The sequence below is a fragment of the Octodon degus genome, unplaced genomic scaffold, assembly GCF_000260255.1.
Source record: "Octodon degus isolate 3935 unplaced genomic scaffold, OctDeg1.0 scaffold00048, whole genome shotgun sequence".
Lineage (NCBI taxonomy): Eukaryota > Metazoa > Chordata > Mammalia > Rodentia > Octodontidae > Octodon > Octodon degus.
Window position 1 is genome coordinate 1,308,406 of NW_004524624.1, and position 22,999 is coordinate 1,331,404.

The 22,999-nt window shown below is 40.2% G+C and overlaps 1 protein-coding gene and 1 pseudogene across 4 annotated transcripts in view; one reads left to right on the forward strand and one right to left on the reverse strand.

Moving 5' to 3' along the window:
* Positions 1–22,999, forward strand: part of Klhl3 (kelch like family member 3) — a 113,212-nt gene that overhangs the window by 50,410 nt on the left and 39,803 nt on the right. For all 4 annotated transcript variants that reach the window (XR_002821349.1, XM_023716533.1, XM_004632234.2 and 1 more), the window contains one exon: positions 10,132–10,241. Coding sequence is in view for 3 of the 4 variants with exons in the window: in XM_023716533.1 (XP_023572301.1) it covers positions 10,132–10,241 (110 nt within the window). In the remaining variant the exon portion in view is untranslated. The remainder of the gene's footprint in view (positions 1–10,131; positions 10,242–22,999) is intronic.
* LOC101590976 lies at positions 5,566–5,911 on the reverse strand (annotated as a pseudogene).

Below are 22,999 nucleotides of genomic sequence, written 5' to 3' on the forward strand. Positions count from 1 at the left end.
TCCTTCTCAGGATGTCCTCAGACTTTTGCTGTTGTCGGTGTCATTGCTTAGTTGAGGAGGGCTGGTGCCAACTATAGAAACTGACTGCCCAGACCCCTTTCTCCAGCTGAGAGTACCCAAGTTTTCCTGGTGGCAAGTAGCTGTTTGTGGGGGGAACCCTCATGTTTTGCACAGCCTGTTTCTTCTTCTGCTTCATTATTGTTTCTAGCACTGTTAATCATTAACCTCAGAGGCCAAGGCCCAGGTTTATGGGGACTTTGTTGTTTGGTAATTTGGATGGCCATGTGCTCGGCCATCAGCAGAGTTGCTTGGGAGAGATGTTAATAGGACCTCATTAATGAAATAGCAATTAAAATTCTTTGGGCATGTTGTTTTCATCAGCCTGCCAGAGCTAAACTGAAACCCTCCAGCTGCAGGACGGAAAAGCCATAAGATTTCATGTGCTCTTAGAAATGGGCATTTTTAGTTGATGGAGCCATTTGAGATCATGGAATGAAGTAATTAAATTAAGGGCAATAGAAAGGTTTGGCAAAGCATTTAAAAAACATGAACTTCTGACTCACAGAGGGTCTTCTTCTAAGGTTACTGTTCTAACTTGGCCCTGGGAGATGATGATAACGATGCTGATAATGGTGGGAGTAGCTTGCTGCGACCCTCGACCCTTGGTGGTGCTACACTTTGTGGGCATCCCTTTACATTGGCCACCAGATCGTAAGAGGTACTCAGCATTTATCCATTGATGGGTGAGGAAACTGAAACTCCAGAGAGGGTTAGTCGCTTGCCCAAGGCAACGTAGTTTGCAGAGGCCTGTGCTCTGAGCCATACCCCTCAGCTCCCAGCCCTCCCAGGCCAATGCAGCCTGTCACCCTTGGTAGCTGCCTCACTCCTGCCACTCCTGTTCCCCTTGACTTCCTGATTCTAACTTGAAGGTGGCAAATGCAGCAACAACACAGACACAGTTTTGTGGCTGAGTAATCTTTGTGAGGATTATAAGCATCTTAGTTCTTCATTTTCAGGGTAATAGGGAACTTCTGGACTGTATGAATAGTGCAGATAACTGGACAGTTTTGATACAGTCCTTGGTTCTGTGCTATGTGTATGTGTAGCAGAGAGGGAGTCAGAGAAAGAAAGGAGAAGTGGTATGTGTGATGGGGAGGGACAGTACATATATTTCTGGAGTCAACATGGAAAGTCAACATCAAGAGTCAACATGGAAAAAGCTTAAGTCCTACTCCCCTGGGGCGGGTGGAGGTGATAATACTGAGAGTCTGGCTCAGTGGTCCTGACCTTCTGGGTAGAGGTCAAAGTAGGTCTCTTTTATTTCCCCATAGGAGCGAAGCTTCTCCCTGAAGAGAGGCTGTGAGCCTAGAAAATCAAATTGTTCCAGGGAAGAATTGGACAATCTAGGGCAGAAGAGAGACTTAAAACAATTATTTTATTCTTTTCAGTTTGCCAACATTTTTATTCTGTTAACATGCTCATTTGTGTCAGCAAGGCTTTCCTGTGGCTGTGGCCAGTGGCTCAGTTCACAGGCACTTAGACCTGTGCCCTGGGGCCAACGACCCTAGAAGTTACAGGGTTAGGTTTTATCTCTGAAGATTAAATAAGTCACAGGTGGATTATCAATTCCATTTGTCCTGAGTTTATGGCTCAGATCAGCGATGGTCAGCCTTCTAGGAACCAAGTGCCCAAACTGTAACCCCAAATCCACTTACCGCAAAATGCCAGCACTATGCTTAAAACTGAATACTGAAGTTTTTAGTTGAGAAAAAGACAACTCATATGCTTGGCTTGCACGCCAACAGGGAAGGCTCTGTGTGCCCACTTCGGCACACGTCCTGTAAGTTTGCTACCGCTGGCTTAGATGAACTAGATAAAAGGCTTTGGTGTATTTCACCCCATAAAAGAGGGAGGAATAGGTGTGGAGATAGCTTGGGAGTTGCCTGAGCCATAGGCAGCCCAGAAGAATGGCGTGGAAGTGTAGTATCATTCCAGAGCTTAATAGATGTAGACACTGTGTTGGGCACTGGGATTTGGTGTCAAATAACACAAACTTAACTAGCTTGCCCTCCTAGGAGTCCTGGTTCCAGTTGACAGAAAGGCCTTATATGATAAAGCAGCAGCAAGATTAGGGCTATGACAATAATTACTTAGTGTTTGTTACTGTTTTGGTGGGGAGAGGGTCTTGTAACTATTGAAGAATATCACTTTGGTGGAGTTTTTTTTTTTTAAAGAAAGATTTTCAGGTTCGTTTCCTTTCTGTGTCTGTGTCTGTCTCTTTGTCTCCCTCTCCTCTATCTCCCTCTCTTTCTCTCTCCTTCCTCCTCCCTGAAAGGAATTCTTACAGTTTTCTAATGTCTATATTAAATTTTACCTCAGTGGCTTGCTCAGGACTGACTTTTATGATTTTAAGTGATAGGTTCTGGCCCTAGTATGAATTGCTGAATTATTATGGTGGTTATCTAATATGGCTGAAGCCCTTAAAACAACAGCTTATCTTCCCAGAAACCGCCTCCCCACTTCTCCAACTCAGCCCAGACTGCAGTTTCCTTCCACCCTTCCCACCACCTCAGGGAAGACCCTCAATCAGTTTCTCAGGTATATCTAAACATCCCCTTCAGACTCCACCCCTGGCAAAGGGTCATAAAAGCTTCAGCCTCCCTTTGTTTAACTCCAGAGAATTCCTTATCTGCCACAAATTCTTTCTATGTCCTCCAAGATAATAAAGCCCCTTTCCCTTTTCCTTCTGCCTGTTCCTCTGCTGCAACCGGCTGCCTGAAAAAACCTATCATTAAGGACTAAGGTAAAGTCACCAGAATGTTTGTTATTATAATCAAACAGCCTTGGCTTACAAAATCTGGCTCTATGACTACTATTGTGTGAACCCAAGCACATGACTTAGGCTTTCTAAGCTTCTGTTTCTCCATCTATAAAATGGAAAGACTAATTTAAAATAAGTATTTTTTTTATTTTAAAGGAAAAATCCCCGCAAAATTTCAAAACAAGATAATAGGAAGGTAACAATGGTTAATACAATGTGTATTGTTATCGTTAAATTAGTTATTCAGAATATAACATAGAGGCATTTAATTATCCAAACAATATTAGCACAAGCCTTTCTTTTTGATGAACTAAGAGAAATTAGTAGTATAAATACCTTAGCTATTATATATAGCTTTTCTTTTTTTTTGTATTTTAGGGAAGGGTCTACAGGGTGTTCAGGGTCTCATTACTAGATCAGACTCATAGTGATCCTCCTGTTTACAGCCTCCGAAGGGCTGGGATTACAGGTTTGCGGCACCACACCCAGTCTCAATCCCCATTTCAGTGTGCCCCGGGGGTGGGTTGGCCCCTGCACCTGTATACGTAGCTTTTCCCTTCCTTCTTTGCTCCATTTTCCCACCCCAGTTTTCTCTTTGCTTTTGATCAGTTTCTTCTACTTTACAATATCTATTGCATGTTTTGGATCTTATTTACTCAGAAAGATTAATTTTTTACTTCCGCTTTTGTGAGTAGTTGGGGACATAAAATATGGAAAATCTCTAGCACTGTGTTAGCTTGTATTAGAAATCCTCTGAACTCTCTTCATGCCTACTTCCTTGAAAAGATCCACCTGAACCTCCAGAGAAAACCATTTTCTGGGTGTATGCCATCTGTTTTCTCATCCTCTCAAAATACACATGTAATTGTGTGTGTCGTTCACAGGTGAGAAGACTTAGACATTATGTGGAGCCTGTCTTTCTTTGCTATAATTTCTTATGCACATAAACAGGAATACAACAAGTATACTCTATTAATCAGGGCCTGGAACTTAAACAATGTTAAGGCTTGTTAATTAGGACTTTTAACCAGAATGCTTGGATAATTGACTTCTTTTTGGAGATAGTTCAGCTGCTTAAGTGCCTGCCTGGCAAATGCAAGGTCCTGAGTTCAATCCCTGGTACCAAATAAATAAATAAATAAACGTACAATCAATCTGATTTGTTTTTAATTAAGTATTATGGTCACATACAAATTTGTGCTCATGTTGTGCCTTCAGGAAACCCCACTACCAAGCACACATATAACAGTAGTTTTAGTCTTGTGTTTTTGAATAGCTGTTTAAATACTACCCTGCACAATAACTCAGTTTGATTTAAAGTATTCAAAAGTAAAGTCTAACTTGCTATTATATCCTGCTAACTCTGAATTAAAAGGATCTGAGTTTATTTATTTATTTATTTATTAGAGAGAGAGAGAGAGAGAGAGAGAGAGAGAGTGTGGTGTGTGTGTGTGGCCAGCTCAGCCCACCAGGGGGCGGGGCTGGCTGGCATGTGGTGCTGGGGGATTGAACCGCGGTCCTGATGCTTTGCTAAGCTTGTTCTAAGTAGGTGCTTTAGACCACTGAGCCATCTCTCCAGCCCCAGGATCTGAATTTATAGATCAACTATAGGAGTGAGAAATATTAAATATTCTTATTTGGTATTATACATATTCCACACTAAAATGCCTTTCAATAAGTAAAAGGCAGCACTTTTTAGATATAAGGAATTCTAATTAAACTGGCATAGTAAAGACTAAAAATACAGACATAGCTTTCTTGTCTTTAACCACTCTTTTTGACAGGCTACTAAATACAAACTGAAACAGGGGAGTCTTGCTTGGTTTTGAGACAATGAAAGATTCTCCCAGTATTTTTATTTTTTTATTAATTTTATTGAGAAATAGCAATGAGACAGTTTCAAAACTGATTAGGACAGTTTCAATAATTAACACATTGTCTACCAGTATTTAAACATATTCACATAACCAGTTATATAAAGCTAAATATAAAACCAACCTTCAGTAGTTTTGAAGGATTTTTTTTTTTTTTTTTGGGCTGGCTCAGGATGCCTTAAGGGCAGGTCTGGTAAAGCATGTGGATCTGGGGATAGAACCACAGTATCCTGAGCCTGACTGCCTTTCCTTAAGCAGGCACTTAAACAACTGAGCTAATGGGCAGGCCCCCTTTCAGTATTTTTGAGATGACGTTCTCAAACTTTGTGAAAAGTTCAACATTACTAATCAAGCCCAACCATATATTTAGAAGGAAAACAGTGATAGTATTTACTGAACTGGAATTACTATCAAGCCTTAAAAAATATATATTTAATTATAAGCCTATTATTATTATTATTATTATTATTGGCACTACTGGGGATTGCACTCAGGACCTTGAGCTTGCCAGGCAGGTGCTTATTGTACTGAGCTATCTCCCCAGCACAAGCCAATTTTACCTAAATCAGGACTGTTCAACAACAGTATTCTGTCAGCCACTCATGATCTGAGTTCTGGTATATGAGATCTATTAAGTCATGTACTTTTTCGGCATATACCTTTCTAAATACTGTAATTAGTGCAGGGAAGTAGAGTTCTTTTCGTGTGACTCTTCTAAACATTCATAATGCAGTCATGTTTATTTTTTCTGTTAAAATGTTTTTGACGGTTTTAAGAGCAGTCTTTTGGCTCAGACCATTTCTTGTTCTGTTTTCAATGAATTCAATAAAAAAAAAAAGTTATGGGACACATACAAATGCCATGAGCCATTTCTGTTCTGTAATAAATAAGGCAGTGACTATTATTCATTAGTAGCCTTTTTGAGGTATGCTATTAAGTCTGGCCTTTCTCCCTTCTTCTTGATTCCAGCAAAGATCATTTTTGTTCCAGGGATGTACTTGGGATTCTCCAAATGCTTCATCAGTGCATCCTCTCCCCGGATGATACCTTTGTTCTTGTTGGCATCTGTGTAAGAGAATCCAGCAGCCTGACCTGTCTTCCATCCAAAGAGACCATGGAGATTTGGCCTGGTCTTGTGCTTGCCTCCCTTCTCAACAGGGTGACACTTGGCACACTTCTGTACAAAAATTTTCTTGCCTTTCTCAGCATCACCCATTTTTAAACCTGCTGTAGCTTCCATGTCAGGTGGTCACCACTCTTCCCTCTTTACTATAAGGAAAGTTCCAGTTCAGCAGCTTGACATCCCACTCTCTAGCCCAAGGACACGCCAGTCCACACTAAGTTGATAATTGACTTCTTTTTCCTTTGTTTTACTTTTTAAGGAAAAAGCAGAGAAGAGATAACAAAATTGGAACTTGCTATTGGAGATCTCCCTTGTAAGAGGCTAGCCTCTGGTTAAAGGATGCTGTTCTCCTCTCCCTCAAGGTCTAGCCTGGCCTGTCCATTGCATTCCCAGGAGCCTGGTCCAGTTCCATATGCTTAGTGAATGTCCAGTAAATCCTTGTTAGATGACCAAAGACAGCATAGGCTCTAGCTAGACTCCGCTGATGGTGTTTTCTACGCTGCTTTGAATTTTCCTGCTCCTGTGCTTTTGCTTATCTTTGAAGCGTTATTGCCAATCTTGACCCTGTGGACTTTAGGTTGGAATCATTGGTAGTGAATTTTACTTCTCTTTTGAGCCAGTAGACTCCTTTGTAGGTATGAACTTGAGTTTCTTCTTTGTCTTCGTCGTCGTCATTGTCTTCTTCTTCTTCTTCTTCTTCTTCTTCTTCTTCTTCTTCTTCTTCTTCTTCTTCTTCTTTCAATAAATGTTTCATTTGGTATTTTGTACCTTATATAATGACCTCAATACGTGTGAGTTTTTATGTATTTGTTTATTTAATGCCTATAACACCTTTATAAAATACACACTACTATTAGTCCCATTTAATAGGTGGGAAAGCTACAACTTCAGGATATTCAATAACTTGTATCACTAGAAAGTTCATTGAATTCAGTGAACTTAAACATAGTCTTTATGACTTATAGTCCACATCCCTGCAGTCCCATGGGATGTCTCAGGCTGTGCAAAAAGCTTCTCTATTAAAGAATGGTGCTGTCTCCAGACCTGGACTTTCTGAAAGAGGAGCATGGGCCAATAGCAATCATTTTTCACTCTTTAAGAGGTTCTTAAAAACTCTGAAATAAGCCTATTCTAAATTATTATCTCTGAGCTTTAGAATAATCCCAAAACCTAGGTCAGGTATTAACTGTGGTTCTATTTTATGAATGAGGAGACCAAAGTCTAGAAAGAAGTGACTATAGGAGCTAAACCCAGGTCTTGTCTTTCTTAACTAAGGGTTTTTACCATATTCTCTGTTAATATATGAAAGGAAAAGAAAAGCAAAAAAAAAATTGTTAAAAGTAGAAGATGATTCATAAGAAAGTACGTCTGGAGAAAGTGGGTACTTTCTGGGAAGCAACTGTGAAGAAGGCTGACTTCAATACGCTGTTTTGGGGAATTCCTATTTTCCAAGAAGTTACATTAGCTGGGGATCCTACTGTTCTCCCCCCGCCCCCATACTCTTGTTTCTTAAGTTTTGCTAACAGAAAAGGGGCTCTGGGCCAAGGATTCTGGGGACTCAACCTGTCTCCTTAGATTAGAGAGAGAAGGTGTTTTCTTCTTGCTTTCATACTTTCCAAATCCATTTTTATTTATTTACTTTTCATTAGTTAAGCCCTTCAGAGGTAGAGCAGATTGTGTAGCCTTTACAGGAAAGTTGCTTTCAGTTCTGGCACAAACTAAGCCACCATTTCCGTGGCATGAGTTCTCATTCCCTAGATTACTCTGGTTTTATTTGGTTTCCTGCCAGGTGTCACTGTGTTGTTCTCTGGTTCATATACATAACTATATTACTTGCCCAAGTAGAGTTCAGTTTCATCTTGGACATAAATAACTTCAGTTTTAAGAGCTATATGACTACACTGGTCTTGGAGACCCCATTTACAGCCAGCAAAAGTGGCCCCATGCCACAGCCTTCCAGACATATTTGCCTTCTTCCCAGCAATCTGCATAGCCTCCAAGATGTGGGAAGAGCTCATTTCCTTTCTGATCCCTTTCTTTGTCTCTTCTGCTCACGCCTTGCATATTCTCTGTGTCCTTGGGTGCCAGGCTTGGGTAAGCAGTTGCTACGTGTTTCTTCCACTGTCACGCCTTCCCCACCAGACATTGCGTTCTGGGAGGATTTCTGAATGAGTTGCAGTGAAAAGTTGCTCATGGACAGAACAGCAGCCTGCTTCAGAAAGAAAGGACCTAGATTCAAGTCCTGTTGTGCCCCACGGGGTGAGATGGAAAGATGTAAGAGGCTGAGTACTTCTTGTCTTCATTTATCTCTGACTATTTCTGGCTTGCTCATCAGACCATTTGTGGAATATGCATTACTGCACTTTCGTCTTCTTCCTTTTCAAAATCCAAACCCAACCTACTTTGGTTTTCTGTGCTGTAAAGAAATCATTGGTTTTGTTTTATAACACACAGTTTTACTTTCTTGTCACTGTTTGTTGTCTTCCGTCTCTTTTCTCTTCTAAACATCAGATGTTTGCTTCACCAAAGATAAAGTTTGAAAGGCCAGCTATGGTTCTGGACCACTGAGGTGCTGGTGCTGGTTTGCAACTTCCTGAGGACCTCAAACTGAAAGCCCTTCTTACTGGAATATGGAGAAACAAAGACTAGCTGTACAAAGACCTGTGTTATGCTATTGCTTCCTGTCATAAAGAGTCTGATTTGCCTTGTTATGTATAAACATTTCTGGTTTCAGTACGGAAAAGCTTGAATAGTGGCCACCGTGGTTTCAGTAGGCTGATGGGGAATAACTAGGAATACTATTTGTTTTTCTAGTGAGAGATGAAAGGAATTATTTATAATATCTCTGAGAGTAAAATACTAACATTTAGGGATTCTTGATGAAATCAGCAATTCGCATGGGATGCTTTGAGTATGAAGTTGTTTTAAGTATTAAAAAATTAAAAATGATTGTTTTTCAAAAAATGTTTCAAATCTTAAGTTCTTTGGCTTTTGGGAAGCTGATAAATGTGAAGCAGAGGCTTAACATGCTTTGATTTTCTTTTTTTAAATATGCAGCTGCAGTAGACTTGATATTTCAGCAACTTTCTAATAGTTCATCCTGACCAAGTAGGGGTAGCTCTCAGGAGGGAGAAGGTATAGCCCTTTAGGGTTATCCCAGAGACCATCAAGATGAAGGCAAGACACCAAGGAAAGAAAGAAGAGGCAGGAGGACAAGGAGTACATATGCTATTCAGTGGTGCAGGGTTTGAGAGAACTGAGAAAGAACCAAAGCCTGGTGCAAATGTCAGAGAATACCATGATCCCCAGAGCCTGCTAAGTGACGGACTGTTCACTTTTGAATGTACTCTCACAGATCCAATCTCATCAGTACCTGGGAGCAAAGCAAGACTAAAAAAATGTTACTTCCATTTTCCAGAAGAGGGTAGTAAAGCCTGAGAAAGTGATGCCATTCATTGGAATAAGGGCATAGCTCATCAGTGACAAAGCCAGGATTTAAACCTGAGTTCCTTCTTTCTGAAGTGGGTGACATTTCAGTGGTAAAAAGTGTTCTGTAATGGCAGGTTGATGTCCAAGCAAAAGTCAGAGTTGGAGTTATCCCTGACATTTTCCTCTGAAGGACCTCAGGCCATAAGAGGTGGGTTTTGTCTTACTCTAGCTGTTCCCACATTTTCTTCATCTTACAATGTCCAACAGGCTGCTATAGACTGTTGCCAGTGGCGGTGGGGCCACCTTTTGTCACCATACCCTGGATGGATGCTTAGCTGGGCTTCCTCACATAGATCAGTGACTTACTGTAACAGGCTTGACTTTGGGCCAGAAAGGATGATCCGATCTGACTTCCTTCTATCGACTTCCTACAAGAACCCCCAGACTTCTAGATCCAAAAATGGGTCTAGCTGTTCTGACCCATTTTTGTTTGGCTAAGCTGCAGGGGGCACCATGCTCATGCCTTGAGGGGAAATGAGCTCAATTATGTAGGCAGGTCCTGGGGAGGCTTTACTGAAAGGCTGTTATTAATTTTATAGAACAAGGGAAAAATGTATCTTCAGATCTCTCTGCCCCATTTTCATCTGTGTTGATGTTCAGGACAGGATCACCCAGGGCGATATATGCCTTTGCTGTAGTATTAAAAGGCTAGTTTCCCTCTAGTTGGGATGCCTCTGTGCTTCTTTTGTCTCTGCCTCTTCCTCCACCACCCACTCCCACGCCTGCACTCTGAATCCTGCAGATTGTTATGACATTTTCTCATAGAAGAGCAGGAGTAGGTTCCAGCTTTGTGTTCTTAACTTCTTTTTATTTTTTTGGAACAGAGCAGCACTTTCCGGAGGTGATGCTGGGGGAGGAGTTTCTCAGCCTGAGTCTGGACCAGGTGTGTAGCTTGATATCAAGCGACAAGTTGACCGTTTCTTCAGAAGAGAAGGTATGGCTCTGCTCACTGGTGAAACAGCAGCCTCACTGGTGAAGGGATTACTGAAGTAACTTGTGTTTTAGGAAAGCTTTTTCAGAGGAAGACAAATGCTTACTTTTTTAAAATGTAAAAAAAGTTTTAAAGGTCTTTTTGGCCCATTACCACTACATCCCAGGGCTTTTAAGGAAGAAATGACAGGGATGATGGTAATAGCGATGGCAGAACCACCTCTGTTTACCGTTCTCTGACAGTTTGCCAAGCATTGTGCTAAGTCTTTCTGTTCTTCCTTTCATTGAGCCTTCACCATAGCTCTGTAAAGCTGGCATTGCTATTGTCCTCGTATCATGAAGAGGAAACCAGTTCAGATTCCTTTGCTACCAGGAATTTCTTGCTTTAGGAAATGTAGTATATTATAGTGAAAATAACATAAGCCTAGGCGTTGGCCAGCAGATCTACATCTGAATCCTAGTGTTTGCAAGTGGGTTGGGTGGGCCCTTTGTCTCTCCTCCTGAGTCCTCATTTGTTAAATGAGAATAATAGTACTATATTAGAACAGATTCCACAAAGTAGAGGTAGGATTAGGTAGGATAATGTACTGTGGGGAACACCTAGTACAGTACTGTGGAGGTGCTCAGTTAGTGTTAGATGAGAGTTACTCTTTTTTTTTTTTTTTTTTTTGGCTTGCTCAGAATGCCTTCTGGCAGGTTTGGCTGGCTTGAGTTGTGGGGATTGAACCACAGCAACCTGAGCCTGACTGCTTTGTTGAAGCAGCCACTTAAAGAACTGAGCTAAGGGGCAGGCCCCCAAGAGTTACTCTTGATCTTGGATTTAGAACAAATCCCTTCCTCCTCTGTGTTTCAGGTTAATAACACCCACCATGTCTTCTTGTTTGCTGTAGTTAGTTCTGAGCAGTTTTATCCCCCATAGGCAACTCCTGTGTTTTCTTGAGGCAGGAACCTTATTATTCATCTTCCAAAATACTCAGTAAATATGTCTTAAATATCTTAAATATCTTAGTCCACTCTTAATGTCTGAAACTGAGGTTCTTTTCTAGGGTATATTCAAGGAAAAACCTTGAAAAGGATGGTAAACCAGAGAGGAAACTGCCCACTGGCACATGTCCTGAGAATGGTGAAAAACACAAATTCCTGTTCCCATCATCCTGGAAAAGCTCAGTCAAAAACAAAAGCAGTTACTTAATAGAACCATGTGTCCTTGAGACCTCAGATGGATCCCCAGAAGATGACTAGCATGACAAACTTGACACCCATGGGCTTAGAGAAGCCTATGCTTCCATCAATACTGATGTGAAATAGCGTCTACAGCGTGAATGGAACTGATGCCCAGACATAGACCCCTTCCTGCCTTAACCTCAGAAGGCTTTGCTTCTTACCAAGCTTATTTACTGTCACGTCTTGATTTTGATGCCAGATTAGGACAATTGGACAGTTGATTGGCTGCATGAATGTTGAGGTAGCTGGCTAATTTGAGTCCTGGTTGAACATGTTCTAAAGTGTGTATTCAGAAAATGGAAATAGTCATATAAACAGCCTGATTTGGATCAATTTTAGGAGTGTTTGGCTTGGGGGATGCTACCTGAATTTCTGCTGGCCCTTCCTGCTTGAGATCCTAAGTATGATTTCACCAAGTGAAGGCTTACCTGTACTTGCTGTGTCTGGGTGGCGGGGGGTAGACTATTAGTAGGTAGTGCCCTGGAAACTTCTGGGGCTTTGAACTCAGAGAGATCTGGTTCCAGGCTATATGACCTTGAGAAGTTACTGGTGTATTTGGACCTTAGTTCCCTCAAATGTAAAATAGAAATTCTAAGGATACCTCCTCATAGAGTTTTCCTGAGTATTAAAGATGAAAGATGTAAAATACCAGATACTATGTCTGGCAAGTGCTTTATGGCAGTTGTCAATGTAATTGCCTCTATTTTGAGGTACCATTGATAATGATAATGGTATCAGTTATGTCATTAATCATTTAAAATATGCCCTCCTTGAGTAAGCTGTATCTTTCTAGAAACAGTACTATGGGCTTAAATATTCACACTTGAAAATTATGTAGTGGCTTTTATTAACTCATATGTTTACATTCTATATAAGCAGAGTTTAGAGAATATGTAGATGTGTTATCAGGTAGAATGTTTCTAAAAGAGTGCCTCACCAATTAAACATTATTGCATTTGGGCTGCTTTCCTCTCCTTTTGAATTTAGATTCTAGGTTTTCCTCATCTCAAACAAAGAATTAGACAAAATGAGAAAAAATCAGGGGCAAAGTTTGTTCAAGATGGTAAAAATAAAGAGGGAGAAAAACTGTCTGTATAGACTGAGCTTGGGCCAAGTAAAGAGGAAAAGAGGCTAAGAATAAAGATAAGAGTACATGCTGAATCTGAAACACGCCATGGGCTATCATAGAAAGTTATGTATGATAACACCAACTCCTAATGACTGCCTTTCTTTTATACTGCCCAAATCTTGAGGAAGACTGTGAGAACATCTGCATCTGGGTCCTGAGTGGCAGTGGTGAGATCCCGTGCCTCAGACTTATGTCAAATTGTCTTAGTTACTTTTTGTGAAGTTGAGACAAAATACTGGACACCCAAAGTTAAAGGAGGAAAGATTTATTTAGCTCACATTTCATAGAGGTGTCAGCCCATAGTTGGCTGGTTTCAAGGCAGGGTGGCATTACACAGGAGAAACAGTTCATGATGGGAAGAAGGAAGCAAAGCAAGAAGAGGTGAGCACAACTCTTTCTATCTCTTATATCTTATCCAGGCTTCTTAGGGCAGGTAGCACTCATACCTTTAACCCAAGGGATCACATACTCTGGATCCCTTGGCCTCTGAGAAAGTCTCACTTATCACCATACGAGGCTTTGGGAGCACATCTACGTGTAAGCCATACCCCAAGTCTAAGCCACCCTATTGAAAACCTGCTTGAGTTCTCAACAGAAGTCCATGTGCAGGGCTTTGGGAGCTGCTTTGCACATGTGTCTGGGATCTTGTAATTAATAGGTCATGCCTGCTTCCCCAGCCAGATCCTATTTTAGGTGTTTTTCACATTAATGATGTTCTGCATGATATTTGGTTTTCCTTCCTCTTTTTTTTTTGAACCAGGGATTGAACTCAGGCCCTTGAGCTTGCCAGGCAAGAGCTTATTCTACTGAGCTATCTCCTCAGATATTTGGTTTTTAGAAATTATGTGTAACCAGAATTATGTGATGCATTTCATGAAGCATGTTCTTTATGCTCTGGAACCCTTCAATGTCTATGAGATCACTGCAATGTTGAGACTTGTCAAAAAATAGCAGGTTTGGTCTGTGTTTTCTTTGTTGTCTTTTTGAAGCAGGGTTTCACTACACAGTTCAGGTTGGCCTTGAACTGACTTTGTAGCCCAGGCTGGTCGGAAGCTCACAGCAATCCTCCTGCATCCCTGTTTCAACCTCCTGAGTACTGGGATTACTGGTGTGCGCAACCACACCTGGCTGGTCTGTATTTTTTGTTAGCTAAACCAGCAGTTTATGTTCTCTTAATAGATCATGTATTGCTGCAACCTAAATAGCTAAACACTTCCTATAATTGTCATCTGAATCCTAGCTGTTTAGATTTTGAAATTTCTGTATCTGTTCCAGATTTTGTGATTTCCACTCCCTTTAATTATAGTGTGTATAATATATTTAAAGGGAGTGGAATCTCTTTTATCATAATAGCTTTTCCTTTCAATATTATATTCTAGTGGGATTTTTGGAAGTAATGTTAGATGTCTTTAGGTTTTACTTCATTTAATGTTAATATTTGTTAAAAAAATTCAACTGAGTTGGTGATCAGATAACTTATGTTCAGCCAAAACCACACTTAAAAAGTCGTACCAGCTATATTACGATTTACTTTTCTGCCTCCAGCTCATGGGTGTCTTTTAACATGTATTATAAAATATAACCAGATTTCAGCCATTACAGTGGGAAGTAGCAGTGGCCAGGCCCAAGCAGTTTGCTTCTTTTAAGTTTGAAAGTACTGTATAGGTTCTCCAGACAGACTGGCTGGGTTTGACTCTTGTTTCCCTTAAATGAAAAACTTTTCTCCCACTAGAACATACCATGTTATGGATTATGTTAAAATGTCCCCCCAAAACCTCATGCAGTCATAGGTGGTTCTTTTTGGAGGTGGCTAGATCTAGAGTGTTAGTACTGGGATCAAGGATAAGATTCTGGAATTAATTTGTGGTGCCATACTAGAATTAAAGTTGCCCTGCCCTGGGTATGAGTGCTACCCATCCTAAGGGTGAGTCATCTGGATGGCATATAAGGTACAGAAAGAGGGCCATCTCTTCTCATTTGCTGCTTCTTCACTACCTCACTGCTTTGCTGCCTTCTGCCCACCATGAACTATTTCTTCTCTTCAATGCCCCTCTGCTATACTACCTTACAATGGAGCTAACCAACTATAAACTGAAATCTTTACAAATTGTAAACCAAAATAAAGCTTTCCTCCTTTAACTTTGTGTGTTGGGTATTTTGTCTCAGCAACAAGAAAAGTAACTAAGACACCATACTTCATATGGTAAGAGATTTTTGTCTATCTGATTGTTAGGGCTGGAGTGATATGAGAGTCACAGACAGACAGACAGACAGACAGACAGACAGACACACACACACACACACACAATTGCTGAAAAAAGAGTAGATCTCAGTTTTTTCATCTCTAGAAATCAGTTATGATGGTATAGTATATACCTTGTAGAGTGGTTCTAAAAATGAAATGAGATGACACATGAAGAAAACCTAGAACACAGGACATATTTATTACTTGTAAGATGCTATCATTATTACTGCTATTATTACTGTTGGTACCAAGAATGGTTGACTTGATCCTTTCTTGAGGGGTAAGCTCTTTCTACAGGTCTGGGATTCTGCTGTGTGTGTGTGTGTGTGCGTGTGCGTGTGCGTGTGCGTGTGCGTGTGTGTGTGTGTGTGTGTGTGTACAGGTGTACCTAGCAGAGACTGAGATTGGCAGGGTAGCAAGCTCTTCCTGCCTTCCCAAGCTTTCCCATTCTGTTTCTATTTCCATTTTTCACCCTTGTTCTTCTTTGAACCTTCCCCAGGTCATAGACATTACTCTTCCTCCAGTGTGGGTCACTTTTACCTGTGCCTTTTTTTCTCTACTTTATTCCTACTCTCTGTGGGCTGTGAGAGTAACTTAGTCATCTTGAATCACACATAGCTCCCTAAGAGGGCATGAAGGATGTGAAGGGCAGGCTGAGGCTGGACTCTTCCCTAAGCTAGCTGAGGTTTAAGTATTATTTTAACCTTTTCTTTTTTTCTTTGAGAGAATAGGACAGATGGGGGAATTAGAGAGTGAAGGAAGGCATGGGCCTTTGCCATCTTCTCTCTTGCTTTTCCTTCTTGTGATTCTTTTTCTTGCTTAAAATTCCCTGTTACAGGTCACAGTGAGCTTCCTCAGTGTCCCACACCCGTTCTGCAAAATAAATTTCTTTTCCTATCTTTAATACCTTTCATGAATATGAAACCTTGCTGCCAAAAACATCCCTGTTACTTGAGGGGAGACAAATGGATCTGGTAGGATTCATACAATATTATTCTTTGAGAAGGACCCCCTGCACCACAAAGATAGAGCTAAGACACAGAAGCCACTCTCAGTCATCTGATTCTTCCACATGGGAGGTACAGCAGGTCAGAGCTGAGCCTGTGAGCAGAGCACGTTCTTTACTGTACTCTTCTCTAAGAGGCTCTGGCCATCGTCACTGTCTCAGAGGGAGGGAAGCAAACACCAGGGACAAATACCCTAAGAAAAATAGATGTGAGTATGATTTCCAGAATTCTAGTGTAGTTTTGACTGCAAATTGTTGCAGGACTAGAAACTTTTGGATTTCTCTGCATCTTTGCTTTCTTAGCTTAAAAATATGTTTTTACATGTCAAGAATTTTTTGCCTTCTTATGAAACAGTATTGAGTTTTTTTCAGAGATATCTTGGGGTGAGTCCTAAGGGAGAAAGGTCCATATTTTGAGTACAGATCAGAAAGAAATTGATTAAGCCTCTTTAAAGAATTGGATTGCTAAAAAAGAAAAAAAATCTGGCCAGGCATGGTGGCACATGCCTATAATCCCAGTACTCAGTAGGTTGAGTCAGTAGGATTGCTGTGAGTTTGAGGTTAGCCTGGGCTACATGAAGGAGTTCAAGGCTGGCCTGTACTACATAGTGAGACCTTGTCTCAAAACAACAGAACAAATAAAAAATTAGATTCCTGTCAAGTGCATGTTTTAATGAGAACTGTAGGTTAGATTTTCTCTGCATAACGTTTTAGAATGTTTTGTACTACATTTTAGGTGCCAAATTGTGATCTTTCATCTCCTGGGAGGGACTGGGCCCTTGTCCCCCAGGATCATGAGTGCTACATGCCTTTCTGTCTGAATTCCTAGCCCAGCTAGCAGCTGCAGGCTGGTGGCTGTTGGATGCAGGCTGCAGGGTCTTGGCCAGTAGACTGGGCTTAAGTGATGGCTGTGGGGACATCATTTCGGGATTTAGCAGGTAGACTCTGGCTCATAGACTGGGCTGGTGGAAACCTTGCCATTGTCAGCCTGAAGACAGTGGTCTGGCTTGGGCCCCTGTTCAGCGCTACTCTTTTTACTGTTCTTTTTGGAGAGTGCTATTGAGTAATCATCCATGTGCAGAATACCACAACACTTGTGAACAGAAATCCACCATGACCACCCACTGTTCTCCAGGCACATTTCTCACATTTTTAAAGAAATGTGAAGATTATATAATGGTAAGTCCATAGAGAAGTGAACACACAAAAGTATACAACTCACTTCTAACAAAGTAGAGCACTCAGATCAAGAAACTCCCCCTTGAGCCCCCAGGCAGGGGGATAACTACCATCTGACCGACCATACCTGTGTTTTAGTATATTGGAACTTTGTGTATGTGGAACAGTGGAGTGATTATGCTTTTGTGTCTGGCTTCTTTTGTCCGGCATACTGTTCAGCACATCATTTTAATTCTCCCAATAACTTTCAAGGCAGAGGTCATAATCTTCTTTTGTAGAGGAAAAAACTAGGGCTCAGTAAGGTGACATAGTTTGCTAGCAGTAGATAGCTCTGTGACTTGAAGTGAAGTGTGTCTGCCTATTACGCCACTACTCTTCACAATGCACCATCATGAGACTTGCTGTGTGGCACCTGCTCATTACTCTGCAAGAGCTCACTGACTACTGGGAAAGTAGACTGAAAACATGTCTGTAGTATATGGCTGATGTAACGGTTGCTTATAATCAAAATTTAAGAAAAGCACGCTAGAACATTTTATTCGAGGTGGTTAGGTAGAAAAAGCATCATGGAAAATGGAATATTTGAAAAAGTTTGGAAAATGAGGAGTTTTAGAAAACCCTCCACCTTAGAGGAACAGTATGACTAAAAAGGTGAGAATCTGGAATATCTTATTGTACTTGGGATAATGAGTAGCCTCAGTGGTGCAGTCATGGAATAATGGGAGACGATGTTGGAAATGGAAGAGGGATCTGTGAAGAGGGTTAGGGAATGAGAACTTCTTTCTTTAGGTCAGTATTTGGTGTCCCATAAAATGACAATATTGTAAGGTGTTTATAGGTACTTGTGTTAAAAAGAAAAAGGATTTCTCAAGTCAGATACATGCAGGAGATACTGGATAAACAAAGTTACAGGTTTCGTAGGTACAGGGCCCATTAGAGCTTTTATTTTTTTATTTTTATTTTTTCCCATAATTTTATTGAGAGACAAATAGCAATGAGACAGTTTCAAATCAAATTGGAATGACAGTTTCAATAATTAACACACTGCATACTCTCTTCCTAGTGGTTATTTGCTGTGCAAGATGCAGACATGATATCCTATTTGCAAACACTATTACAACAAATCCTTCTGTTCATTAAGAGAATGTAACTATATATCTATCCTAACCATTTTGAATACACAGATACAGAATGGACATTCATCTGTATTCCTTTTTTTGCTTAGTTCCGTCATTTGAATATTATAGGTGTGCTAACTCAGCAAAATATTCTAAAAGAGTCCAGTAGTCCATGCCCTTTTATAAAGAGCTACGTGAGTCTCTAAACGAGATGTAGGTATGTAGTGTTTGTTCCTCAGGTTCATTTGACATCAAGTACCTTTATGGCAAAATATTCCTTGTATCTAGTACTCTTATAAATATATTATAAAGAATAATATTGAGCTACCTTTCTTTTGGTCACAGATATTCTACTATTTGTTGCTTCTGTTGATATTTCTTTTAGCAGTTCATTTCCTTAGTGGTTTAGAGTTTCTGATTGTGACTTCATTTTTAGAAGGTGTTATGTCTGGATCTGGGTTGCTTATGCTTTAGAAGTGTCCCTGCAGGAGCCGGGGAGATGGGTCAAGGGTTTGAGTTAAATCCCCAGTTCAGAAAAAAAAAAAAAAAAAGTGTCCCTGCTGAGTGGATTCATGGATTTGGAAACAATATTTGTAATACTTGTCTTAGGTATGTCCATGCCACTTGCACAAGGTCAGTTCAAACCCCACATCTGTATGTGGTGTGATCCTCAGGTTCAGATTTCTTGATAGTAGAGTCTTTACCAAATGCCAGCTGACAGGAGATGATGAACCTTCCCTCCTCCCATTGCACATAAGCAGAGCTCATCTAGTCCTAGTTTTTCAGTGCCTCAAAGATCCAATGGCCCCAACACTCCACCCAATAGGACACCAGTTCCTTGCTACTAAAGTCCATATCTGAATTGTCCATGTGAACCGTGTTGGTTTCAGCTGCAGTTCAACTCCTTGACTTGACTTGTTCTTATTTAGGTACCTGGACATTTTCTTCTTGTTTTTGAGTAGGGGCTATCTATCTGTCTGTTTTCTTTTTCTTTCTTTCTTTCTTTCTTTCTTTCTTTCTTTCTTTCTTTCTTTCTTTCTTTCTTACTTTCTTTCTTTCTTCCTTCCTTTTCTTTGTAATGCATCATTTTCACACGTAAGGAAAGATACCTTTTATGGCAGCTCAGTCCATCATATTAACTGGCAGACATTCTCCAGTCCTGTGTCATCTTCCCATCATTCATAGGATTAGTGCCACTGCAGTAGTTTCTTAGCTTGCAGGCATTTCTGTCAAAGGATTGTGTATTAGTTCCTTTCTGTATTCTTCATAGAGTCATGGTGAATATCTTATAGTCAGTGGCAGTAATAGAAAAGTGAAGAACAATTTCCAGGCTAGGTATTTTATTTTTATCATTCTTTTTGATTAACTGAAGTGAGATATCTGGCATTTTGCTATCAGAGGAAAAGAAATATGCATCCATTCATTATACTTTCATTAACTTATAAATCCTTTCAAAAATATTCATCTAGAGTTTTCCATGTGATAGTGTGTTAGTCATAGGAGAGATAGCAGTGAGCAGATGGATATAATATTCCTTCTTTTGTAGAACTTATAATCACACAGGTGAGACAGAATCTAGCAAAATAAATTCATAGCAGTAAACTGAAATGTAATATGAAGGAAATACACAGTGCATTGTATAAATGTAGACTGAAAGCCAGTAGTTCTAATTGCTACCCTTTCACCAGTTAGCTGGATAATGTTGGGCACACTACTTTATGTTCTTTGTCTCACTTTCCTCTTTTGTAAGTGAGCAGTGTAACTTTCTTAGAGCCCTTGAGATTGTGAAAAGAAGCAACTACAAGAAAGAGCTCTTAGATATTATATGAAACCTTAGCGTGATGGTGCTATCAGAGATGTGTGCCACTGGGTAGGTTTCTAGAGCCAGAACAGGATATAACATTCATTTGCTGATTTCCACAGTGTAAGTGTTTCACCACTAATGATTTAAAACTGCCAGTGTAATGTCAGTAAACACTGAGTTGGAAAGAGCTCTATCGTCAGCACACTACAGCTCCCAGTTGTCCTTGGTGCTGTGTATGAAAGTATGGCAGGAGTTTGGGTGGCATAACTCTAGTTTAGCTTGATAGAGTCATTCTTGTATGTAGATGCACTGCCTTCTTGCTTTAAAAGCATAGCAGCAGACTGAGCAAAGTCTATCGACTCAGTGCCTGGAAAAGCAGTATGGTCCTCAGGTTTGATATCCAGGAGGATGTGGAGGTCTGTAGTTAGTCTTCCAACCCAACAGTCTGCCCAAGGTTTTTAAATAATTGTGCCTCTGAGATACAACATTGCATAACATTTAAATTTGGGTTTTTGGAATTAGAGGTGAGTTCACATCCCGGATCTGCGGCTTCCTGGCAGTGTGACCTTGGACAAGATGCTGCCCTTCTGAAGTTATTTCCTTCTCTGTAAACTGTGAATTATGATTAATGAAGCCACCTTCACAGAGAGTTTTGTTTTGGAGGGGTTAAATAAGATTGTATATGTAAGAAGTTTAGCACTGTGCTTGTTGTTACTGATAAACTTAGTCCTTCTCCAATCTGAGGGACCAGGTCTACGTGCAAGAATGTAGTTTTATTTACCTAATAGTGTCAAAATTAGCTTGTACTCTATCCCTTAAGTTTTGCGGAGAATCACTCATATCTGTGTCTCTCTCCTTGTCAAGCATGTCCCACCTTTTCAACATACGCCAGCTCCACCCCCAATTCTCAAACACATTTTCCCATTTTATTCAGGGCATGCAGGTATAGCCTGGTTTGGCTGCCTGTCTACCTGGAGACTGAGGTAGAAGAATCAGGCTCACCTAATGATTTATGGTTAAGGCTGTGCTAACTTCGTGGTGAACTTGGAAATATAAAATCATTTTCTCTAACCTTTATGAACATAGCAATCTTGTAGCAACCAAGAAATTGGTTTAGAAACATGCATCAGTGAGGAAATGATGCTATTTTTTTTGTTTAGAAGTGGAACCCCAAGTCTGCCCTGTGGGCAGCTGATTGTTTCATTGTGGCTTCCATTTGAAAAGCTTTATTATTTCAGTAGATATCACCCTGTCCCATGATTGACGCTCCAGGGTCTTTGCTTAGATTTTATAGAACAGAGATTGATAAACTTATCCTGTAAAGTGCCAGGTAGTGAATATTATAGGATTTGTGGGTTAAAGATTCTCAACTGTGCTATTATAGTATAAAAACAGGCTAAACTGTCTGTAAACAAACGAGTGCTTGTGTTCCAGTAAATTTTCTTTTAGTAAAAACAGGTGCAGGTTGGTTTGGCCTGTGGGCTGTAATTTACAAATTCTAGCTAGTTGCCATTGGAAGACAACTGAGAGTAATGGGTAAGAGCATAATCACTGGAGTTGGATTTGTGGGAAATCCAGGAGGGCTCTTTCACTGTGGGACATAGGCAAGTCATTTCATAGGGTATAAGAGTATCCATTCATTGTAATATCATGAGAATTGAGGAAGGTAATGTCTATAAAGAGTCTCTTAATGGGAAGGGTTATTGTTAATAACTTTAGGAACATTGAAATCTAAAGCTATTTTGAAGTTTGCTTGCTTCTTTTTCAGGTCTGAAGTATAAATGAAAAAAAAATATATGTGGCCTTCTCTAGCTGCCCAGAAGGTCACTGTTATTGCAGAGTGCTGTGGTTTTCACAGCTGAATAGATAAACAGTGCAACTAAGCGGAACCAGTTAGACTAGTCAAGCCAAAAAAATAAAGATAAGGTTAAGTGTCAATTTTGGTACACTCAACTTGCTTTTAGCTTTTATAACAAAGATTAAACTGGTTGATGGGGAAGAACACGATCAATAAATCAACCTTACTTAAGGTCTATAGTTCATCATTTAGCAAAGCATTGTCAACCAACCACTTGATACTGCACTAGGTAGCATAGGAGGGAAGGAAGATACAAAGATAGTGCAGATCCATTTCTCACCCTGTAATAGCTCAGCCTAGAAAAGAAGAGCAGGAAAAGAAGTGAATAACCAACCACATGCAATGAAGAATGGGATTATAGCTGCCCACATCTACCTCAACAAAGCCAGACTCGTGCATGAGCCTCTGCCTGTGTCCTACCTGCCAAAATTCTGGATCCCCTTCCTCACCCTTGTTCTCTGCTCTAGCATGATCAGGCTTCACCCACCTTTTTACAGGCTTATTCTGAATTTATATATCCATTTGTTCATTTAAAAGTATTTGAATGTTGCATTATGTGCAGTGAATGAGACAAGGTCCCTGTTCTTGTGGATCTTAAGGCCTAGGGACAGAATCACATTCATGAAACAGTGGTATGACATGTATCTCAGATATATATTTATGAGAGGTTTTTTTTTTTTTTTTTCTTTGTGGAACCAGGGATTGAACTCAGGCCCTTGCACTTGCCAGGGAAGTGCTTATTCCACTGAGCCATCTTCCTGGCCCCTAGAAAAATTTATTTAAAAATGTACTAGAAAAAGATTTTTTTGGTGTTTATGTTCTTAGGTTCTTTTTTTTTTTTTCTTTACGGAACTGGGGATTGAACTCAGGGCCTTGCACTTGCTAGGCAAGTGCTTATTCTACTGAGCCATCTCCCCGGCCCCTGTTCTTAGGTTCTATAGTTTATTTTAGGCAGAAATGGGAACAAAATGTATATATACTACTCCTTTTATTTTGCTCCATTCCACTTTAAAATGTAAATCATTAAAATAAATCTGTTTTAAAAATGATTCATAAAAACATAAAAGTTATATATATTTCTGGGGTATCTGGGATGTTTTGATACATATGTACAATGTACATATGTGTCCTCTGTACATGTGTACAGTGAGATTAAATGAAGTTAGACAGCTATGTCTCCTGAGACATCTAGCATTTTT